This window comes from Pecten maximus, chromosome 9 (assembly GCF_902652985.1).
Source record: "Pecten maximus chromosome 9, xPecMax1.1, whole genome shotgun sequence".
NCBI lineage: Eukaryota > Metazoa > Mollusca > Bivalvia > Pectinida > Pectinidae > Pecten > Pecten maximus.
Window position 1 is genome coordinate 11,210,374 of NC_047023.1, and position 24,688 is coordinate 11,235,061.

Sequence of the window (24,688 nt, forward strand, 5' to 3'; positions counted from 1 at the left end):
GTACAGAGTAGCCGTTTTCCGTTCTTGATTCATATCTGATAATACAGAAAATGCATAAAAAAACACCCACACATTAAATATCCAGGGCTTTTGTGTTCTGTTTATCTTGAAAAACTTCATTACAGAGCTTTATATTAACCTCGACACTGTGAGTTTGCGCAACATGGGATGGGTATGGGCTCGGTACAATGACCGAAATGGAACGTCATGCTACCATATCAAGGTTATGGCTTTCGAGGTAGCCAATTGTCTGTGAAGACTGTATCCACATGATCTCATATTTTGTTAAGAAGTTACACGTCTAACAAAGAGAGCAGTGGAATAAGAAATCCCTTGCTGCGTCGGTAGGGGCGGGGTAAGAGTGGGGTGTATTATGGAGCCTGGTTTGGGGCGTTGTTAACGTTGTCTTCGGTGATATATTGCAGTGGGTTAATATGTTTTCTGAACCTGGAACCGCGTTTTTATTATTATAATTTTATCTATGCAACATTTTCACTCTGCGGAGTATCAAAATTTAAGAAAAAATTTCGAATGTGTAGCTACGTGTACATGAATATTTCAAAATCTCAAATTTGTCTTGCAAGAGTTGAGAATAATAAAAACAATTTTTTTTTTAAATCTTTTTATTCCAGAGTTCAACAATATTTTAATCATTATCATCCTCGTAATGACCCATTCAAGACAGAAGAAAGGTCAGTAGTGTCATTGCACGGTTAGGAAAAATGATAAAAGAATAATACCTAATCAACCAAACATGTTTAGGATGGATAAAATAATATCATACGAACGTAGATGAGGAATATCGTCACGTTCACACATAGTTAAAACAATTGTCCATGGTTATCTAAACCTTCTTTTATAGTAAACAACTCCATGGATGCCAAAAACACGTTTTCAGATACAAGTAGGGATATCAGATTTGTTGTTTTGATACAAAAAACCATGTTGGATGAAGGCCCGTACAATGGTTTATTGTCAATTGTTCGACACGTGCTATCGTCATTCACAGCTCCCTCGGAATTTCTTATTTACAGATTAGTCGACTATAACACATTGGCGTTAAGTATATTACATTAACAAACAACCTGCAGAGGCTCGAGCTAATAATCCTATAACTAGTCCATCGTGCCTACAAATAAATATCTCCTTCAATATAATTTACCCTTCGGGTAGGGCGTAATAATTGCACCTGCTGCCCCCATTGCATGATTTTGAGTGGTGACTGAATTTATGATTTCATCTGTTCTCTTTCTAGCAATTTTTTTCTTCAGTGCCATCACCAGGGGACAAACACAAGCATACAACAGCCTTTCAAAACACACAAACTATCACCACTTGCATGAATGTCGCACATAGGGGTTGCCATCCTTAAAGGACTTTAGTTGTTGATAGGAAGTAAAACATAAAACACAACCAATAAAGTTATTGATAGTGATGTTTCGATAAAACCTTTATCTTCTTCAGACTTGAATAACCAGTAAAGCGTGTGTAAAATAAGACGGTAAGTATTGCACGAGATGGTAACAATCGTCGACAGGTTAATGCAGCTTGTAGTGATAATGTACAAGAAAAGTGGCTTCACAATCGTCGACAGGTACACATTTATTGTTACCATATCCTTCACACTAATCACCTCAATGTACACACGCTACACTGGTCATTCAAGTCTGAAGAAGATAACAGAGCTGTTATCTAAACGTTTCCAGCAATAACTTTATTGGTTGATAATTTTCATATAGCTATCCTCACCAACCGGGAAAATATGTTTCACGATTATTGTTTGGTGTGATGTTTCCTATGCAAATGATGTAAAGCGTTGTTCCGTCTATGGCAATACATTACTTCACCAATGCTTCTGTCAACGTGCTTCTGGTGTTAACGTGTTTTTCTTTTGTTGCTTTTTGTCAACAGTTTTATATGTATCGAACATCAATAGCCCAAGTTTTAACTCACTTCTGGGCGTTAATAGTTGTTCTGGCAGCGCTGATTGTGTTGATCATCGTACAAGGGCTTTCAGAAGCTAAAACATCAAACTAAACGTGTATATCCTGATCAGAGGACGGATCTAGGATTGTTAAGTGACTGGTATGTGGTATTTAAGTTAATTACATCCTTATTTGTAATGGTATAGTTTACTCTGATGTTCCGCCCTTGTCTTCAACCCTTACACACATTGTACGATACAAACTTGTTGCTTATTGAAAACGAGGGTAATATCTTTGATTCGATTACGAGTCAACAAACGGGTAAATGACCACATCAGTACCGTAGCAATATCTGATTTATGCGATAATGACAATGCAAATTTTTAAATTGCTAATACGTGAATCTATATCAGTAAACAATTTTCAATGTTAAGTCGGAATCACTCATTTCATTTAACAGCCAGCGCCATACATGATATAATTTCAGGGAATTTAAATATGAAAAATTGAACCCAATATTGCTAAAACGTCGAAAACGCGCCTGACTTCTTATCGTACAATGGGATAGAACACGTCTTAATAAGATTATGACGTTGACCATACAACAACTACCACAATAACTCAATGACCTGCATCTCTCGGTCCCTTGTGTTGTTTTGTGTCCGTCAGTAATCGACACCTATTACGGAAATCGTGATAATAGTAACAAACAAAGGTGAACAATATATGAAATCCTTCAAGACAACCACATTTCTAAGAAGCGCCTACCATTGTCTGAAGTGAATTTAAAGAGACAAGGAATATCAGATAAAAAAAACAACAAACCTTGTAATTTTCCAGTCAAAAAAAACGTAGACTTCACGTCGCTAGATACACGAATATGGATATTTACACCAAAGGCAGATGTCGAATTTAAAAGAACATTTTCTGTATGTTCATATATTCATGTATTTTGCATCATGAACATTCTAAATTTATGTTTCTTTAGATTGTCAACCCTTGGAAATCGACATACTAAAAATTAGCTCATCAAATATTCCCAATTTGAGTTCGAGGACAGGATAAGTACGGTAAACACAAAGCCTTTTCTCAGTAGAGCTAAACTGATATGTCTACAGATTAATACTGTCTAAAATATTCATGCAGCTTTCCGGTGGGCCGTTTGATGTTCTGATTATGCTGTCTAGTTGACTTGGCGATAGCGGATCCTTATCATCACTCTCAGTACATTTATATGACTTCCGGAAGAACATATCAATATCCCCTCCAATAGCCACGTACCTTAAATGTGGCTCTGTTCGGATCGATGGATTCGCCTACGTGGGCGTTGCACCGCGTGACCTTTACATGAACACATAAGCCAATTTGTGTCATTAACCGTTATTTAAGTTATGTTTACACTACTAAAGGGGAAATTAACTTCAAAAATGTTCAAATATGATCAGCTTAGCACATTTGTTACTGAAGTGTGAGCCCAGCCTTCTGACAGGAAGGCATAAACATTTGAAGTAGGAAGTCATCAAACTACACTGGTTTGATTAGGTAGGTTACCCGATAATAATCTCTTAACGGAGCAAGCATATTATTCTCTATATAAGTCTGCTAGAGTTTTTGATGAAGTCTGATGACGTTTCAAAACGTATGTTGATCATTTGGTTCCAACTGTTGACACATATCACATGCGCCTTTTTGCGTTCAGCGTGTCATTAATGAAGATTTACTACATTTCATAATTGGAGCACAATACTACCATCTCTGAATAGCGTTAGCACAATGTAATGACATTGTATTTTTTCGTCACAGGAATATATAACACAACACAACCGCAGAAGGCAACGTTTCTGAAGATTTCAATATTTAATGACAACCTGACAGAGGAACTAAGTATACAGACATGCAGCTGCACCATCTGCAGACAGCATTCACAAACGAGATAGCATGATAAACACGTATATATGCTCATGTTATTTACTGTGCCTTTGCACGAACGTTGTATATTGTTTTAACTTGCTCGTGTATGTTAACGCCATCATCAATACAACTGCAAAAACCCTCGGATTGTATTGACCGTTTCTCAACAGCAAGTCCGAAAATATTATTATATCTACCATAAATATCAGAAATATCCGAACGACAATACCGTCATATCTTTTAACTTTAGTACCATAAATTTTGAAAGAGTATATTCAACAGGTGGCATTACAGTTTTAATCGGAAATGATAACGATGAAAGGAATAGCTCAATTTCCTAATAAAGGCCAGCTACATCTATTGTATAATCAACAGGACTCCCCGTATATGTATTAGTACTCCCTAGATGGCTCATAAACTGCTCGATGATGGCATTCGACGTTAAGGAGTCAAAGTTGAGGGCACATAGCCGTTCCTTTTAAGCAGCGTAGACATATTAATTTCTACTTATCGACAATGTTATCGTATATGTCTCCTATGGTGATGCAGGTGCCCTTTGGCACGGCCGTGATCTATAGGAATAAGGTTGGATATATATATATATGTTTTTTGGAGGAACGCACTGACTTGAAACATGATGTATTCACTAGAGTCGCGACCCTTTCTCATAATAACTGCATTTACAATTTGAGTTAGAATAATCCTCATAACATGATGGATTTTTTACCTTAGGAATACTGTTTTGGTTGTTGAGTACGCACTGACATATTGGGGAGTAGGTCGGGTTCATAACTGTCCGTCAACCTTGTCGTGACATTTGAGAATGGTAATTGCACCAGCAGGCAGTTTGGTAGAGACTTGGCCAAGATAAATAGGATGCCGAGTCTGTAGGAGGTTGTTTGTTCTCTGTAGATATTTGGTTTACATGTGCGCTATTACGCGAGTTTCTGTAGGATTTATGACCAAATACGACCTGTGTACACGGAAATGTTCTATTTCATTGCGTAGAGACCGCTTGCCTTTGAAGTTTCGAAAACCAGGATGTTGCGTTCAAACTGCGGGTTCTTGTATCTGATAAATGCCATTGTCACACTGCACGGAAGTGTAATGTAATTGGTCTGACTATAATTCGGTTTGTTAAATTCTACCTTGTAGAAGGCTTCACAGAATCGATTAACAAAAGTTTAAATAGAACAACAGGAATCGTATGACGCCATTTCAACCTAGACGCTTTTCCCTTATAATATGCTGTTTACTCGGGTTTCTCATTCGGATGCGGTTCTCTTGAACCTTTTTTAGAAGCAGGGCCTCTCTTTTTTCACGTAATTAGCACTAAGGTCACGACAACAGGAGATTTAACGTTCGTTGTCAACTGCTGTTACGGCTAAGAAATTAATATCTCGTGTTTGACTGTTTTTAAAGTCATTGTGTCTTGGCATGGTAAGTAACGCGCATATCATTATCGTTTAAATAACTTAGGAAAACAAAGGAAACCAAAAACGGTTTTTTTTTTTTGTAAAGCATATTTCGAAAGGAAAAACATAATATCTTGGCAAAAACAAAATATGACAACGAATACGGTCATTTACCTATTTTCATTATCATATACATTTTGTATTATATAATAATATTTTCCAAACAGAAATCCTATCGCAATTTCATGAACATTCTTACAAACGCCATATTGGTATAATAACGGTTTTAGGTAAATGGCATTTACAGTGATGACATCTGTATAACATTTAGAAGAGCGGTTCGGGATTTTTTTTCTTCGGTTTTGTGATGAAATAAACTAAGGATAGGAAACTTATTTAATGGAAAGAACTGCATGATGTTGAATATGATGTATTCCTTTGTAAGAACAGTGCATTATTTATTAATTTTTTTATGTTGATCTGCTTTTCCGATCATACGACTTCAGATGTGAAAGAGTTTTTTTTTATTAAGCTTTAAGGGGCATCTAAACAGCAAATCTATTCAAAATGCTGTTATATTACACAAGCCTATACATTTCTACTATGGTTCAATTTTACAGAAGTAATATCATTAACTTTAAGTATGTATTGTGGAAAACGATGGACATTGGTATTGACATGCTATTTGTTAAGTGTTTATAAATTGTAAGAAAACATGCGAAACATGCATGTTTCAGGGGAACATAATCAGCTAATAAGTATCGCTTATATTGCACAAAATAGTCATATCATTTGCTCACAAGAGTCTATAACAAATAAAAGGAGCATTGGTTTGACCGGATTTGACTTTTCAATGTATATAGACACTATTTTAATTTTGACTTAGCTATTTATCAGGCATGATTATTTGTGTGACTTAGAAATAGTCCATGCTGCATCTTACCACCACAAAGTAACTCAATAGAGGAAAACGGTTAGCATCTACATGAAATTATTGGTAGGTTTAAGAAACTACATGTCCAAACATATATTTTGGTATATTATCTGGCTATTTTGTGCATTTTTTAGATATGTATTCGTGTTCGAAATTGAACATTATTCCTCTATATAGAAGTCTCTTTGAGAGCATTTTTTTTTCTATATGATGCATATCTAAAACAGTATAAATTCCGATTCTTTAGATAATTGTTTCCAACCTTAAATTGAATTTAAAAAAAATATTTTGTGCAATAGTTAAGTTAGATAAGTTCGGCAGTAGTAAGAACTAAAACCCTAAGGGAAAAAAACGCAAAATTGAATGTCTAGGTGTCTTTGGAACGAATATACAAAAATTAGTACTTACCAAATCTTTTCTTTATATTGTCTTTTTCAGCTGAAAAAGAATAACAATTTGATATACGTCAAAATATTAAAACTGTATGTTAAAACGGTATCAAGAATGTGTTTTGGACACCTTTAAATGATGCCTGTAAATAGCATTAATTTCTGTCGACAGAAAAACCGTTCGTACTACTGTCGTATCGATACATTAGCATTAAACTATAATATGATTATATATAAACACGAACATGAAAAATAGCAATATTCCAATAATGCGCTGTAAATTTCAGAGAAATTTCATCTAGCATTTTACACATTTGGAGTATGTTTTACAATGTGTCGCTACGGTTTCATGGGGTATATCGCGCGTGGTAGATATGCACTCTATATATAGTGTTTGGAGTTGAAAATTGAATATCTTGTGTAAGCGTGCGACTAAAACTTAAAACGATTTTGTTCAAAAGAACTATATGGTGCTTAAGAAATAAAAAAAAATCACATTAGAAATTGGTAGTGTGATTTTTAGGCGCCTTTCCACTGCGCATTACATTTGCATCGAGTATGAACATCATATAGATTCATATACCTCACATCTGTTCTAGTATTAACTTGAATGGCTGTTTTTGATTTGAATACAAATTGATACCGAGAGCAAACGTGGATCTGCCTTTAAAACGCTGCAGTGCACCATGCCTGATTCTTAAAGTAATTATGCTTCTTTCTCACCAAACGGAAGTTAAATGTAATTTGAATATTTCTCATTTTTATAGTCAATTCGTACCCATACCATGCACTTTATAGTTTAAAGTCGCAATTAGAAAAAGTGATAACATACAAAAAGTGTATAGTTATTTCTGTTCAATCTATTCTATGAATATCTACGGCAATGACTTTTAAAGTTCTGACGACAATAACGGGGATAAGGCCGTTAAAATTACATCAGTTTCGCAATATTTAATTGTACGTTTTACTTTGGATGTCAATAAAGCTATAATTTAAATTCGCTGTATTTTTGGTTACAATTTTATGAATGTTAAATTACTTCATTCCAAACATAACTTTGAAAGCAAAATAAAATTTAGTTTTCTCTTATCCGTATAATTATTTTGTAATGTAAATGTAACTCGAGCTTGACGTTGTCTGATTTTGAGGCATAGCTACAACATTTTCTGAATACGATTTACTATGTTGTATTTTGTTTTAATTCTTCATCGGAATATTCGAATTTCACATATTCTCCATATGCTGAACGAAGTACGCGATTTTTCTGTTTCATATTAAAGTATACTGTATCCCCATCAATTACGAATTTACTGCGCAATGTTATCAGTACAGCGACAAATGTGTGGTTTATTCAATGCAGCTAAACGCAGAGAGAGATAGTTTATATGTGTGTATTGTGAGTATTGGGGAAGACAGGCAGAAAGAGAGAGATACATAGTTAGTGTGTAGATTGGAGGGGGCAGACAGACAGAGTGAATTTGTCTGTTTGGGAGAAAGGAGTGAGCAAGGACAAAAAAGCGTTTAATTGCGATGGTGGGAATTTCATATTAGACATCTTAATAATAACTTCGGACTGAATGGAAGTTGTCCCGACAAACCAATAATTTTAAGAAAATACATTTCTTCTTTTTTTTTGTATAGTTTAATAAAAAGGCGTTTTCTGTGACAGGAACTAAAATACATACCGTTACAGAACTAATGACGTGTATTGATTTAAAGAAGTGTAAATATATTGTACAATACTTTGAAGTAAAATGATTTTAACAGAAAAAAACTGACAAACTCTCATTGTCATGCTTCGAGCGCTCTACATTGTGAAAATTAAACTAAACAAATATACACAAACTCTGAACTCAAAATTGATACTAAAAGACAACAACGGAAACAAAGAACACAACAGACAAACCAAAACACTTATATGTTTGTTTGCCAAGGTCGCTGAAGGTCATTTATAAATTGAGATCGCAATTTATGATCCTCCTTCAAATCGGTTCAAATATACTCTTAGGCCATTAACTGGTCATCAATACAACATTGATAAGGAAAGACACAGATAACACGTATATAGATATACATATTGCTTTACGCGTCGAAGGGTTTCGGATTGTGCTAATTGAGAAGATAATGTCTACTTATTTTTAACTGTTGTCGTCATATTAGTACGGATACCAAATTGTTGAAAGACAACTCAGACAATTGCAACTGTCTCAAATGTCCTGTTATGATAAAACCAAAGTTGGAAATGCAAATTTAATATATCATCGCTATTCTTCTTTTGAAAAAAAAATATGTGATAATAGTCCAAATTGGTCGTTTTCTAAAAGGTATAGAGTCATCACAAAAAAAAATGTGTCGGAGCCAAATCAGTTGGACACTTGTTTGCATGCGTGACCTTGACCTCCCTTTGGATACGCATTCTTTGACAACATCAGAAGGCGTACTTAACAATCCTTATTTTCCTTTACGCTTTTATACGTATAATGCGTGGTATAAAGTGTTATTATCCGGACTTGACGTAAAATTACATCAACTAGGTTTGACGGCGATGAACATTGGAACGTCATCAATAAACAGCAGATGCGTTATCTCCGGATAATAGGTCTGATTCCCTTTGTCCAATGACTTCTATGTTTATCTTTATTTTGTCAATATTTTGAACTCTGATCTAAATCACAATTATTGTTTTGTTTCCATGTCGGTCTGTATTTTGTGATGCACATCTTTTTTAAGATCAACGGAAATCATTCTAGCTTCCAAACAAAAGATCATGTTATCGATATATAGGTTCATGAGGCTGAAAACCTCAATAGTATCACCAATGTTGATAACACCTTTCTGCGAATTAAGGAAAAGGTTTTAACCTATATTGCAAACTAATAATTTCTAAATTTGGTGTTTCGACTTCGTATTCTATATAATGGCGATATCAACTGTTAAATTCCTCCATTAGAAGTATAACTCAATTGCTTGAACCGTACTGACCTAATGTTCATCTTTAATTCAGATCTGTTGACATATCGCTATCGATCATTGGTAGCAGTATTATGAGCATGTTGTGCAGGTCATGTTGTGCATAGGGGACATTTTAAAGTAAATTTTAAAGGGTTCGTTTTGAAAACCATTTGATTAATGTTTCAAAAACTTGTAATCGGGCTCAAAGCTTGCTGTTTTGATAATGTAACCTTTTATCGCTGTGTCTGATAATCAAAGCTGGCTGAAAAGAATTATAGGCTAAGTGCAACAGTGTGCTTACGTGTTAAATATACAAAAATAAGCTGAACGGAAAGAATATTTTAAGAGTAAACTAGCTTAAAGTAGCACATTTATGCAAGATTATCATGATTGAAAAGTTTTCACTGGCAAAAAAAACCAATCCTATTTTTTTGAAAATGGCAACAATGTGCAAAAAAAGGAACGCAAATCACGTTCTATCATTGTGCAAACACTTTCTGTACTTACATGGACATCTGTTGTTTTTTGTTGTTGGTTTTTCAATAACTTTAATCTTGAATCTTACAATATTTGTGATAACGAGAAGTAAAGAATGCTGACAGGAATAAGAAAGTAATACAGATTAATTATTCTATACTTCATCATTCAGATTCGCATACTTAGCGCTACTGACTTACATTAGCAAGGGGTGAAAAGGGTTATTTCGAAGGACAACGACGGGGGAAAACAGAAGGAACTATATTAAAGGAACAAACCCTCGGTGTTTAATAAGGGGGAAGTGCTGATTACTTCATTGTCCAATAACTGAAGACAGATAATTCACTTCCCAGGTCTAAATTGTCCATTGGTAGAGATGACTCTCTCTTTCCCTTCCCCGCCAATTGCGTTGTGATTTAATGTTGCAAATATCACGAATCCTTTCAATAAGTCATGAATATATGTATGTAGGTGCAAATCCTTACAGATGTACAGCAATGCAGATTGATCAAAAAAGGTTTCATGGTCGTCAACATCATCCCATTTCAGAAAAAAATCGTATCAAAAATGTGTTAAGTAAAGATGAACGAATCAGGTTGTGTCTAAAGTAACATCGTACATTGGTTCAAACGAGAGAATGATTTATTTTGAGAAAGATAAGATGCACTCTAATTTGAACGCTTTTTTATGTCAAACTCCATCAAGTTGGTATAAATTGCAATTGGACCTTCAGGGCAACTGTCCAGACGTCCAGACATATGTCAATTAGAGTTTCTCTATTATTGGTCCGGCGATAGCGATAAAATACCAATGTTTGATAGGTCGTTGTTTTCTGAAGCATGCTGGCGACATCAAAAGTAACAAAAAGAAAAAGTTTTATAGCAATCTAAAGATCGCGAAAGATGTACACATCCGCAAAGTAATATATGTTTGTGCTTACGGGAAATGAAATAAAAATTCTGGCAAATGTGATAGCTACTTTTGTTTACAATGTTCGCAAACAAAATGAAGAGCTACTTTTGTTTACAATGTTCGCAAACAAAATGAAGTGCAAATTATAATATGAACTAGTAGTCTCTCGGGATTGTACAGCTGTCAAAACACTAATTTTGTCGTTTAAGTAATCAACGAATATATCGCATGCTCATTAGATGGCTGGGGAAAATATGCCGTATGTAAAAATAAGTGTTTGCCAAGTTAGCAAATATCAAAATGAAAAAAGATAAGATGTAACGTAACAAGATAGATTTATGGTTGTTGAATTTAAAGTGTTGTCTTCTATAATACTACAATGTACAACATGTATTTAGATACAAAATGATTTCCTCCCGGAAATGTGTAACATGTAATATGAAGAAGAAATACTTATGTTATTGGTGTGAACGCAATCTTGATACCATTTTAACACTATTTCGACAATACATTATTATATAAGCCTTACCTTTTAGAGGAAAACGACCCCCTACAGTCAAGAGAAAGAAAGACGTGTCAGAGCTTACATTTACCGTGCATAGTCCTTTTTGTTTTCGATACAAGAACAAACATACCAATGTATTATTTACAAATAAAACTGTTTTAAGATGGCTGTCACTTATGGAATGAACTTTTGTATTTCATGTGTTTAATCATATAAGTTTAAAAATGTAAAAAAAAAAAAAAAAAAAACGGGAAAAAATAACATTGTGTGTGTATTAAGGGTCTACGGTTGTGTCTGGTTTTACATTTTGTATGACAAACATGTGGCCTAACGGTCAGAAGTGACAACACAACATGTGATAAACAACGAACGAACACGTAAAACACAATGGTACATATCACTGCTACTAAGAGTCCACATATGGTGCTCAGCACGTCGACCTTTATATTTGCTTGGCATTACCTCAGCCATTCAAATAGCAACGATTGACATATGTCTATACACGTACATGTAATGTCAAAATATGATAACAGTTAAAGAGATGAAGTGATAGATTTTCAATAGGCAAGACAAGGATATAGGATAACCATGGAGAATATTCCCCTCAAATGGTAAAATTGACATAAAGACATCTCAGATTTATGGTAACTCCCTATAAGGTAATTAAAAGATAGAATATGGAAACTATACCGTTGAGAACATGCACGTTTAAACTCGTGGTTTTCTTTTCGGAGCTCCGGCAGACATAGTTCCCTTGATCTGTGGATCGACTGAGGTCAATGATCAGTTGACTAATTAGCGATCTTCCCGGAACTTGCGGTTGGAACATTACTATCTTGAGCCGATTCTGCCACTTTGGGTCACTTTGATGCACAATGTGGCCGTTATGAAACCAGTCTATGTGTTCTGGTGCTCGGTCCACACCAGTGGCATTGCACGTAAGGTTTATCATCTGGTTAACACTTACGAACTCCGTTCCCTCCAGCTTGATTGCTATAGAAGAGAGAGAACCGGATAAAACAGTGAAGTGAATTTCACACAATATCGAATGACAGTTGACCCTTTAGTATGGGATAGATAGTAGTGTGACGAACCCTAATAAAAAGATAAAAGCGAATAGGATAATGCCAAAAGCCATAATGACAAAATATACAACATCAAACAGGGAGAACAAAACTTAGTTATTTATTTGTTTGGTTTGTATAACGCTTTAAATAGTTACAGGTAAACACCCTGTGTAATTGTCGTATACGGGTTATAGTAGTATAAAAAACTTTCGTTAAATATACCTATCATATGAACTCTTAACCCGTCTAATTTGCATATATTTTTATATGTTACATTAGGAAAAACACATGGCAATTATATTTCAATTGCAAATGCATTCTATTAAGATACCAAATTAAAGCTCATAATTGTTAAGATTTAATTTTAATAATTCATGCATTCTGATATGCACCGTTAATATGAAGGTATTGTCTCTAATATATATTTATATATTTGTGCCAACATATGATAATGAAGTACGATTTTTAGTTCAAAGTTCATAATACTGACAATCTTCCGATTTTCTTGTCTTTTGTGTTAATGAAAAGAGGTTATATTGAGTAGGTCATCTTAAGAATTAATCATATCACAGCAATTCCATGTGCGTGCAAAATGTCTCATTAACATGCCCTAAAAACTAAGAGTTGAAAGTAGAAAACCATACAATACAAGGACAGTAGCATAATGGTACCAAACACTAGTTGTTAAAAGCATCAAGTAAGATCTTAAGTCTACAACACCCGCATATGACATCTGTATTGTACAATATAAGTACCAGTTGTATTGATTGAGGCAGTATTAAACTATTGTCGGCTTTTCGGCACGAACCCTGATACATAATCCCGTATTATTGATAAACTGCATAATGCCGGATTTTATTTAATAGTTTATATGTTGTTTTGAAACAAATCAAAACTTACTCAGAGATGAGATATATTGTTGCCATCTCCTACAACTCGCGTTTTTAGGACAAATAAATATTATAACGTTTTGAATTCGGCCCTTTAAATGAGTCACATGGAAAATGAGTTGATGATACTGACAGCAAGTTGTGCGTATAACGCATCGCATCAAATTGATGGTCCATGTGTGTTCATGATCGTGATCGAGGTCATGATGTCATTTCCAACAAAGCTTTGTGACAATTACATAATTAATGAAGTTGAGTCAGTCCATGCCATTCATTACAATGCAGATGCTATACGTTCTCCGCTGGTCCGTCATTGAGATAAGCATCTCGATCAGACAAAGTCATGCAATATCCGGTGCAGAAAGCAGTCATGGTCACCGGGGAACTTTAAAACAACGCATGCGCTTTGTAGTAAATATGACATTAAACCACAGGCAATCCGGAATAGTTTGTGGGTGTGGGAAACATTAAAAACTAAACACAGCAATTGTGTGACTCTGAGGTTGTTTCGTTATAAAGAAAGCACGTTTATTTCGACAGTAGCTTTTAAAAATGAATACAAATTACAATTGGTTATATTTTCATAAAAAGTGTACAAAATGAGTTCGTATTACACGTGTAAGGGTGTGTATATGTACTGGTTTTGAATGCAGTGCAGTTTATAGTTGAAGCCTTATCTCCCCTGAAATGTTTACTGAAACATGTACAAAGCATCATGATTTCTTGAGATTGTAGCCAAGTGTGAATATCTCGACCATATCAATTCAGCAATGTAGCCAAACGAACCGGCACGGTGCTAATGCACGCTCCATGGCGATAGGCTCGAGTTTATCATAGAACTATCGGATTCCGATAGAAACTTTTAACTCTTCTTTTTTTTCATCGTCTACATGTTACAAACCACATTCCTGCCAACGCAAGCAATTACAACACCTGATATCTTGTACCAGAGGAACAATTAATAAGTTTGGTTTGATTACCATCAAAGCATAGCTATAAAGGTGTAATGATAACCTCATTCGCACCAATAACAAGACAATATTGCACTACCAAGGCTACATATACTACAATAGGTTCCAATTACACAATATTGCCAGTTTTCGAACTGTAATTAAATGTTAAGATAAAGTTATGCATGCGCGCAAAGCTGAATCTATATATGTGTTCGTTATTTTACAGAATCGTACAAATACATTAACACGCATTTTGCAGGGTGATGCTAGTGAGCATTCAGTGGTGTTATTAAATAGCAAGGGTAAAGCAACACAAGCCTAAATATCAAAATGCTGAATGATTAAGTGCTTCAAATAAATCAAAAAATAGTTCATACAAACTTTAAATTCATTGTATAATGATAAATGTTTGGAGTGTTTCTGTTGCAATATGCGCTTGTTAAAAATATCAAATTGATGCAAATACTTACTTTTTTCTATATCTGCAGGTATATCTGGAAAAAAACAAATATGTTTTATAAATTCATGGTAAACGTGTCTGAAATAACAACATCAAACAATCAATGATACGATAGGATATTTATCTTAATCGACAAATGAAAAATAGGTTTCGAAATAAAAAAGAAATAAAAACACACCACATTTAATACAGCATGCATGAATATATTATTACTGGACATGGTAAAACAGTATGCTATGTCACTACTGATTTAAAATAACTACGAAACACATGTTTGGATTAAGATTCACTCCAGAAATATAATATGTCAGTCTACAATTTTTCGAAACAATCATTAATATAATATCCGCATATATAATTTCATTATTTGAGATTTTATTTACTTTGATGGTTGTTACATACAGAAGGAATTTATTTGAGATTTCAAATGCAGATTCTTGGATAGTTTTCTAATTACAGTTCATGTTTAGTAGTCACTATATTTGAATCAATTTTGATCGAATACAATGCAGCAAACACTTTATTTCAAATAACACATTGAATACAATACTATGCTCTTGCAATACATAGATACCTAACCTTCGCAATGCAAGATTTCCTTATCCTTTAACTTAGACAAAGCGAATCATTTTATTGCAGAAGTTATAGCGCCAGTATTAGTAATATATGCAATATATTGACCGAAATAAGATATGACTGAAAAACAAGTTATCAAATTGAGGCGAAAATTTGACTCCGATTCAGTCCGATACAGCATCGCATAACATGTACTTGTCAATATAAAGAATCATTCATTTTGTCGATAAATGGTTAGAATTTTATACAAATTCTTGCATTGTGTCTTTCTATGACGTCGTAAATAAATTGATGTTCGTTGTTCTAATCAACTGCAATGGTCGAACAAAATTCAGACTTGCTTGAAGGTATACGGAACACAACGTTAACTGGTACATATTGAGAATAGCATAGAAAAGAGCGCGTGCCGAACAATACACATTACTACAAATTAATTACATGCGTTCGTTCATACTTAATTCCAGTGTAAAAAAATAATCAAGAATCCAAGCTTTTAATTAAAATAGAAATAGATGAAATGCTTTGAAGGAGGTAACAAACAGTACAGACGCCATTCTGAAATTGTTCTTGTTGAACTTTGATGACAGGTATTCTCTAATTGAATGAGGTCGTTAGCACAGTAGAGAAGGACAATACACGACATAGTCGGGCAGACGCCTGGAAGTCAATGTCATAAAAATGTTTATGTATTAAGTCGCGTCATCAGGTTAGTTTGATCTGAAGCTTGCTTTTAATGTGCCGTATTAACATACTAGATATTGGATGGAATCAAATTTTCCCGATTGTGTTCGCCTGGAATATGTGATGAGAAAGATAGTAATGCACAAAGTTGTACTGTATGTAACATATGGTTTCGGAACAGTTGTGAAGTTACAAGAACATGTTTACGTTTGATATATTGGTGACGAGTTAAACATACTATTACTTCTTATGTAAAGGATTTACCTAGTTATTCTTGCTCTAATATTACCGATGTGGAATTTCTTAATGACAAACTGCTGAAAATGACATGTCCTTATAGTCTATCATCGTGTCGATACAGGTCTCTAGAGTGACCCTGACATTGAACATAACCAGTGCATGTGTTTTTCCTGTCTAAATGAGCTTCATAATTCTTTCTGGTGCATTCAATTGGTCTGTTTACATTGTTTGAAAGTTCAAGCAATAGGATTGACTCGGTTTTGTCTGCTGTTGGTCGATTAACATATAGTTTAATACCATTTTCGTTTCCGGTGATAGGATTTATTTTATCAGAACATAGAACATGACTGTCAGATATCGCTATGTCTAGGTTGGAGAAACATTAATATTCTTCCGTCAATAAACGGATACGTGGGTTACTAAACTAATTTCAGGCATAACGCCAACTGGTCCTCCCGTAACACTCGATATATATTGTGACATTTACTAAAGCATTCAAGTAATTGATTACAATTTACTTTATCATTGCTGTTGTCATGTAAATACGACACGATCATAATTCGAATATCTGTACACACCAATCATGAAACGAAAATGACCTTATTCAACTTATTATGATTTTATATCTTTCTTATATCGTATGACACATAATGGCGGTATGATGGATACCTGGGAATAATTTATAGTGTCGCGATCTGGAATTTGATCACCAGACCGGGTAACATAAAACTGACAAAGGGATCGGACCACCTGGTTAAATTGAAATTTATTTGATGCAAATCTATAATTTTGATTATTTCTAGCCGTCGTTTTATTCAGTTTGAATTATAGTTTTTTTTATTTTACCGGTTGTTGTGTTTCCTAACCGGCACGGTGTCGCAGTTAAATTTTCTTTGATTAGAGATTAACTACCTAAAACATGCTATCCAATGGTTTATCATATTTTAAGATAGTTTCAATGTTAGACAGGATCGTGTTATGATCTGAGATCTAGTAATTACCTAAAATGGAAAATCGAAATCCCCTTTCATTTTTCTTTGAAAACCACAACAATAGGTCAAATCAAACACAGAAAAAATAACATTACAAAGATACAAAAAGGAAGATATAATGTCGAAAGTGAACCTTAAAAAACATAAAACGCTTGAAAGGTTAGCTTCACTACAGGTGACATCAATTCAGACAATTTTAGACTTACCTAGGACATTAAGATGAACTATATAGGGCAATGTTTCACTGGCGCTCACTTTACACTCGTAGCTGCCTGTATCGGCAGTTGATGTACCTTTGATGACTAGTGTCCATTGTGACACCATATCGTCCATTTCACGATGGTTTATACTGATCTCTTCCCTCGGGGAAAACGGCAAACCTCCTATCGTCAATGGATAGTTGTTTGGTATTTTCCGCCACTGAACCTGCAATTATCGTATAACACTCTTTAAAAAAATATATTCCATCAAATTCTAGGAACCCATAAATGTCAATCGTTTCAATAAAACATAACATATATAACTATTATTCCCTGTGTTTTTTCTATAATTTTACTCCTCGAGACATTCTTTGCAACAACATATGTCATAAATCCTTTTATTTCAGTATTAAAAACGTTCGAAATGACGAGTAAACATATAACTGCAATATAAGAGATAACCCAACATTCGATATCCTATTATCAAATTACCTATCCTGTGTAGCTTGTAATAATTCTTATTAGCTCTCTATTACATTAGTATTGCTTTCAAACGCCCTGAGTCTGATCGATAAGTTACGATTGCTGAAGGTTATTTCTACAGTATCAGCAGTTTATACAAATGTAATCGAAAACTAAATTAATACATGTCATAACGCGTCATGTAAATCAAATAATGCACTGCATGAGTTGACATCTCTGTCGTATGACAGTTGCATAGTAGTAACAGATAATAAAAATACAACTCAAGTTTGCTTAGATATCTTCATAAAAACGTATAATTCATGTAGACAGGCCTTAACCTAGGGGGTTCATGTTGCAACACTTATTCTTTATACATTCCAACAAGGTGATCGATTTCGGACATTAAACATGGTTGAATTCTGTAGATACACAGCTCACCCAAACAATTGTCCCTTGGTACAGTGACGTCTACTTATGTTTGCGTCCTAATCGATGTGGTTCTTACACACAACAAACTGTGCTTAGTCGCCATACATATATCGGTTTACAGTACACTATTTATGCTATGTATACAAAGTTGATGACTTGTCCTTTACTGGTAAAGGTCCGAACTATTAACATGCATGTCATTTTAGGAAGTGGCTTACATATAGATAAGGGATGTTCCAGTGTCATTAGATACAATGTCGCAGGAACAATGGTATGATATATCAGCTGGTCTAATATAATGGCACCGTCACTTGAGTTTCCTTTGAAATTCATATCAGTAATGTTCGAGAAGTGGTAAGCATAAAGTAGCAAGAGATAGCCAATTTTCAGTTTCAGTTCATGGAGATAATTATCCTTCTTAAGATATTAAAATATTAAAAAAAAACACAAAAAAACAAGCTACATAACATTATATATGAATATGGTTATATTTGGTATGAATAATTATTTATTTCTTGAAAACAGCTATTTTCCTCTTCTTGATGTGACTTTTCCCTCTGAATCTAACATTCTAAAACTCCGGAATATAGCAGATGTTTCAAATAATATAACACTCAGTCGCTTTTTAATGAATTTATTCTGTTAATAGGGGCGTAAACAATACTCAATATAATTATATGAGTTATTTTAAATTACATTCCTTATTAATTATACGTAACTGTATAACCCTGTTTTAAACTGATATGACTTATTACACGACGCTTTTGCGTGTGACTTTCCATATCATAGGGACAAGCTCATTTAAGATACGATGTGTAACGCACACCTTGTACAAGTGTAACCTGATTCTTTGCATTGATAAAACTGTATTCATTAAAAAACGTTAATTGTCATATTGTGTTAAATTTCAATTAGCTTTTTAAAGTCCATCTAACCAGCGACAAGTTACCGTAGCGAAACACGACGCTAAACTACTAGAGAAACGTTTCAATTAACAAATTATATCAACGATCATCAAAGATGAGTTCTACCAGATCAGGGAATATCTCTTATGTCTTTTTATCGCTTTCTACACTATTGAAGTGTTTAAGACAAACTTTTGTACATTTTATCATATAGCCTTGAAAACAATTATTGATATAACACTGAATCACAGTATGTCTCGTTCCTTTTAAAGTCCCACTAGTTTGTAATTTGAACTCAAAAATAAAACACATCAAAATAAAAAATATCTGGATCAAAATCACAGTTTCTACGCAGGAACAAGTAATACAATTCATATACCGTTTGCATTACAGCATTGAAAAACCTGCGATTGTCTGATACCATTTACATAGCACAGATGCTGTAGAACATTTGTAACAAAGCACCATCTTGATAACGTGATATTTCTAGTGGGAGGAATAGCAAATGGATTGTACTCTAGCTTACTGTTTTTGTGCCCAGGTATTTAATCTTGCATTTAAGGTGAGCTGTCTGGCCCAGGTGAACGGTGATATTCTGAGGTGTCGACAGGAAAATCGGTCTTGCGTGATGACGGATGTAATTGAGACCTGCAAAATAAAAAAAAACGTGAAACTCTATATGATTTTGCAAATGACTGACATTTCATAATATTGCTAAATCAAAAATTCAAACGTGTGACCTCGACGAAGACAACCATGTCCTTACTTGTGATTAACATATCCTAACCCCTCTTTTTTAAAGTGTCTTCCCATCTTGAACACCTTTTATTGTCATAGTTACCAATACACGCTTTGTACCACTTTAGTGTAGTTATTGTCTTGTACCTAATCAGTATACCGAAAAAAAATCATTATGTTTTATGAAGCAACAATTATGTCAAACGCATACAGGGATTTGCAAACATTCGATATTTAAAATAAATTATATCTACCAACGTTTAATATGAAACCAAAAAGAAGGCTGATATTAAAATCATAAAGAAGTCTTACTAATATTGTTATCACCATAAATAACAATAAAGTATGTTAATCTACAGTTCAAAACCAGCACAATTGCCGAAACACTGCTTAATGTATAACTAGGTATATGCATTTAACGATATGAAGAAAAAAGAATTGATGAATTCTTATATGTTTTTATACAGGTCTGGCATCCATTTAAGTTTATTACGTACATATATTTAAGGAATTTTGCCGCTTGATTTGGGATAATCTATCTTAATCATTTCAAATAAACCAAAATGTCGTAGAAGTATTGTTTCAGTTAAATTGTCGTATCGAATCAACAATATATTCACAGGAGGTCGCCCTGGCCAGTATTTACGTTTAAAATGTACATTTAATCTCATATCATTTTACCGAATTCGAAAAAGGAACAAATGATGAAAACGTAGCAGTTATTTGCAGACAGTGTACCTTAGATTGCGATGTTAAGTATACAATCTGATATGTGCATCCGTATTATATAAATACTATTCTGTAATTGTTATACCATGCGAGTAGTGGCATTTAACGTAAACACACACACACAAAAATGTCCTCCACTCGTCAATAAGCCTTGTTAGGCCAAGCGTCATTATCGATGTAATTGGTTGCCCTTCTGACAGCATAAAGCGATGATTACATTCTCAATTTGTCTGGAATAGAGGCAGAATTGTCTCGACCAGAGGCAATTGGCAATTAAAGTGTCCACGATTGTCATCACGGGCCCGCTTTATAGAATTTCGGTTGAATGATAAATGCTCATAATACCGCTACTCAGATCGAAACCTTGAAACGTCAGTGGTCAAAACCTACCTAGTGGTCATCGAATAATTCCCATTAAGAGTTATTAACCTATCCAATTGCGAATTGACGTCACACATTACAACGGTATTTAAGGTGAAATCGCCAGTCAATTTGATGAAATTGGTCATTCATAATGAGCATTCTTATCATTCAACACATGTTATTAACCCAGATTATGTATCACCATTTCTAACCTATCATAAATCAGTTTTAAAGTAATGATCCAGAAAACAGGCCATTACCCAACTACAAATTTGCCAGTATCCGCAACATGACAACGATATATTTAAAATTTAACACTTTCCGTTTACATTTAAATTGAATATGACAATATTTGTGTAGCCGTAGACCCTGATAACCATACATATCTGAAGTTTTATCCCATCCCTTAGAGAAGTTATGTTTCAAAGATGTGCTTTCTGACCTTTGCAACTATACGACCGCAAAACCCTTTAATACCATAATCTCATTTACATCTTTATATTGCACACACACTCGTTTTCTTGAATTTACGTCTATGTCACAGAGAAACCTATGGCAGACTGTAACATTTTATTTTTTTCGTTGCTCTAATAAGCACATTCTCAGCTCACAATAACACTGAAGTAATAATGTGACGTTTGGTGAAAGATGACCAAGCTTTCATCAATCCTGCCTTGATCAAATACGCCTTGGTAATCGATACCACTTAATCTGGGATTTTTGTACACGAAGCCTACTTGGCATCCGTTCCCCGGCACTAGGAAACGTTCGCCTTAGGCGGTGTCTCGAGAGATATCTCTTTAACCATATATCTTTGCCGTATTTGGCATTTTTTCGTAACAATCTAGCAGTTTAAACGACTGAAACTACCAATATTGAACACCATCTCCAGAGTACCCGCCTTATATCATCCCTTAACATTGTCTCTGACATCGCATTGCAAATCAATCCAGCGATAATCTATCACATTGCTTTTTTCCCTTTCTCCGTAAGATATTCGAACACACATTTTAATATGATCTTTTATAACGAAGTTACTGCTGTTTTGCAACTATTTGATAACATTGAACGTATCATGATGTATGAAAGCAGAATTTATCAAAATAAAATACAAACGAATACAATCATTTAACGTCTTTAAAGAATAATATTTCGTTGTGTTGGTTGCGAGAGAGAATGACTTTTCCCACTTTCAGGTATTAAACTTTCGTGAGTTAGAGCAGGGCGATATTGTATTATCACCTTGATGATCAGCAGCACGATTCTCCGTATTGCTGGACAACATGATGCTGAACAGCTGATAATACAGTACCCCACGAGACTAAGACCAATGCCTTAAAGTTTCTCATCCACCAAAAAGGACATGATATATTAGCCTACCCATCAGGTGGCCCCGGCCGGAATCGATTGATCTAAACGCCATTGCAGTACAGTTGTGAACGCCATAAATTTTATAAAAAATTACATTGTTTTGTTAATGATAATAATACTTTGTGGAACTAGTCGTCATCAATAAACGTCAAGCGAATTATATTTAATTATACGAATACAACGACAGGTTTGCCTGTTCAGCAGTGTTTTATGTTAACAAGAAAGCTCTAACACAACCAGAGTGATCATACAAAGGCAAACTATGCAGTTAAGGATGCGTCTGGAGAGCCATGTATATTGGAACATAGTTGTGATGCAGCTCTGAAATGCACACAAGGATACGGTGGCATTACAGATTAGCATCGCATGTGTAATGCCGAACATTGCGCATATGGCAGTAAATTACTCCAGCGACAACCAACAACCACAACTACAACTAACATCTACGGCTACAACCAACCACAGCAGAGACAACCAAATATAACAGGCACAGCCAACCACCACAGCGACAATACCGGCTACAGAGGCTACAACCATTATATACAACCAACGACCACATCTACAGTCAACAACCCAAGACAACCAACAAGCTCAATTACATACAGCAACTAGGGTCACAACCAATAATCACAGTTACAACTAACAGCTGGAGTGACAACCAACAAATGCAACCACAAAAAGTAGCCAAAGCGACGGTCAGGAGCCACAACAAACATTCATATCTACAAACGAAAAAACCCCTATAACAGCCAACATCCATATTGATAATCAACAACCCCAGAGACAAGGTATACCTAAAAATGTAGCAGTAACCGAAAATGTTAGCGACAACTGCATAAGTATGCCATTTCAGAATGTTATACTACGTAAACATGCCGAAGTGGCTCATCTGATGGCCGAGGTGAGTATGTAATCACCCGTTATTGCCACTCTCCAGGGTAACATTATCAGTGGTACATTATCCTACTGAATTTCCAAAACTGGACAAGGAGACTTCATCGGATGACATATGAACTACGGGGATATCTCACCTTCATTTTGATGTCGCTTATTCAAAACCGAACGTACTGCTATCGGCAAAATGCATATTGACTATCGTGTACATGTATCGACAGGATATAGACTGACGTATTTAAATAAGTGATTAACCTAATTAGTACTGACTTGATTAGTGATGTCAAGGGCCAAGTGAAAGTGAAAATGCAGCATGCATAGTCACCACAACATGTTCTATATACGTGTGGCAGCATATGTGTTTATTTGAAACTATAAACTAGCGATATACATTATCTATCAGCTTGATACAGATACAGTGTGCCTGCCCAAAGAAAATGATAACGTTCAGTATTTTTATTTTATTATTTATGTATCACATTTTATAGTTGTAGCAAGTAACCTTTGATGTTTAATTAAAATATATAGAGATTTTTGTATGATTAAGCTACCAATACATCGCCATTCAGGTCAATGTCTGTTTCGATGGCCTGCCTTCAATGATAAATTATTGAATAACTTATTAGTTAAAACGCGGCGGATGTATCGGTCCGACAGTTATATGACACAGTGTAATAGGTTTTGTATATGTACGTGTCAAAAGATTTAATCTATTTCTCAAGACTGGATAAAATCTATCAACCACCATCCAAACAATTTAATATTTATTATTTTCTGCTAGCAAAAGTGTCAACGTTAATTATTTTGTTCATTTCCCTCGTTTATACGTCACCTTTTATTGTCTTTTCCACTTTTAAACTTTGATTAGTTAAATTGAACGAATATATTTAAAAGGTCCACATTCGTAAATGTACAATTGATATAGTTAAGTTGTTGAAGAAATATAGATTCACACGCACATTCGATTAATTTTCATTTCCACATACTAGTAAATTACTGAGAAATTATGAAAAAAATTTAACTTTAAAAGTAAATTAATCAAAAGAATGGCGGTATAGCTTTCAGGGTAATAAATCAATAGAAAGGGTATTTGCATGACAGGATAGTAATAGAACAGAGCAATGAAATGGTATTCGTACTTGTATGATTTAACCACCACAATGTACCATACACTGTTAACATACAATTGCCTTTACAATGCCATAGCTGGTACCTTTAAGGGGCTTTGAAGGAGAATTGCAAGTAGGATGTAAGAATTTTACGAGCTGCCCCACAATGATAGTTTTTTTTCTTCGGAGTATTACGTCTAGCCTTT

At 34.6% G+C, this 24,688-nt stretch overlaps 1 protein-coding gene across 1 annotated transcript in view; it reads right to left on the minus strand.

Moving 5' to 3' along the window:
- LOC117334722 (roundabout homolog 1-like) overlaps nucleotides 1-24,688 on the minus strand; it is a 155,391-nt gene that overhangs the window by 13,449 nt on the left and 117,254 nt on the right. Inside the window, exons 3-7 of the mRNA XM_033894514.1 lie at nucleotides 19,805-19,926; nucleotides 17,486-17,705; nucleotides 14,801-14,824; nucleotides 12,111-12,413; nucleotides 6,594-6,623 (exon numbers count right to left, since the gene is read on the minus strand). Coding sequence (XP_033750405.1) covers nucleotides 6,594-6,623; nucleotides 12,111-12,413; nucleotides 14,801-14,824; nucleotides 17,486-17,705; nucleotides 19,805-19,926 — 699 coding nt within the window. The remainder of the gene's footprint in view (nucleotides 1-6,593; nucleotides 6,624-12,110; nucleotides 12,414-14,800; nucleotides 14,825-17,485; nucleotides 17,706-19,804; nucleotides 19,927-24,688) is intronic.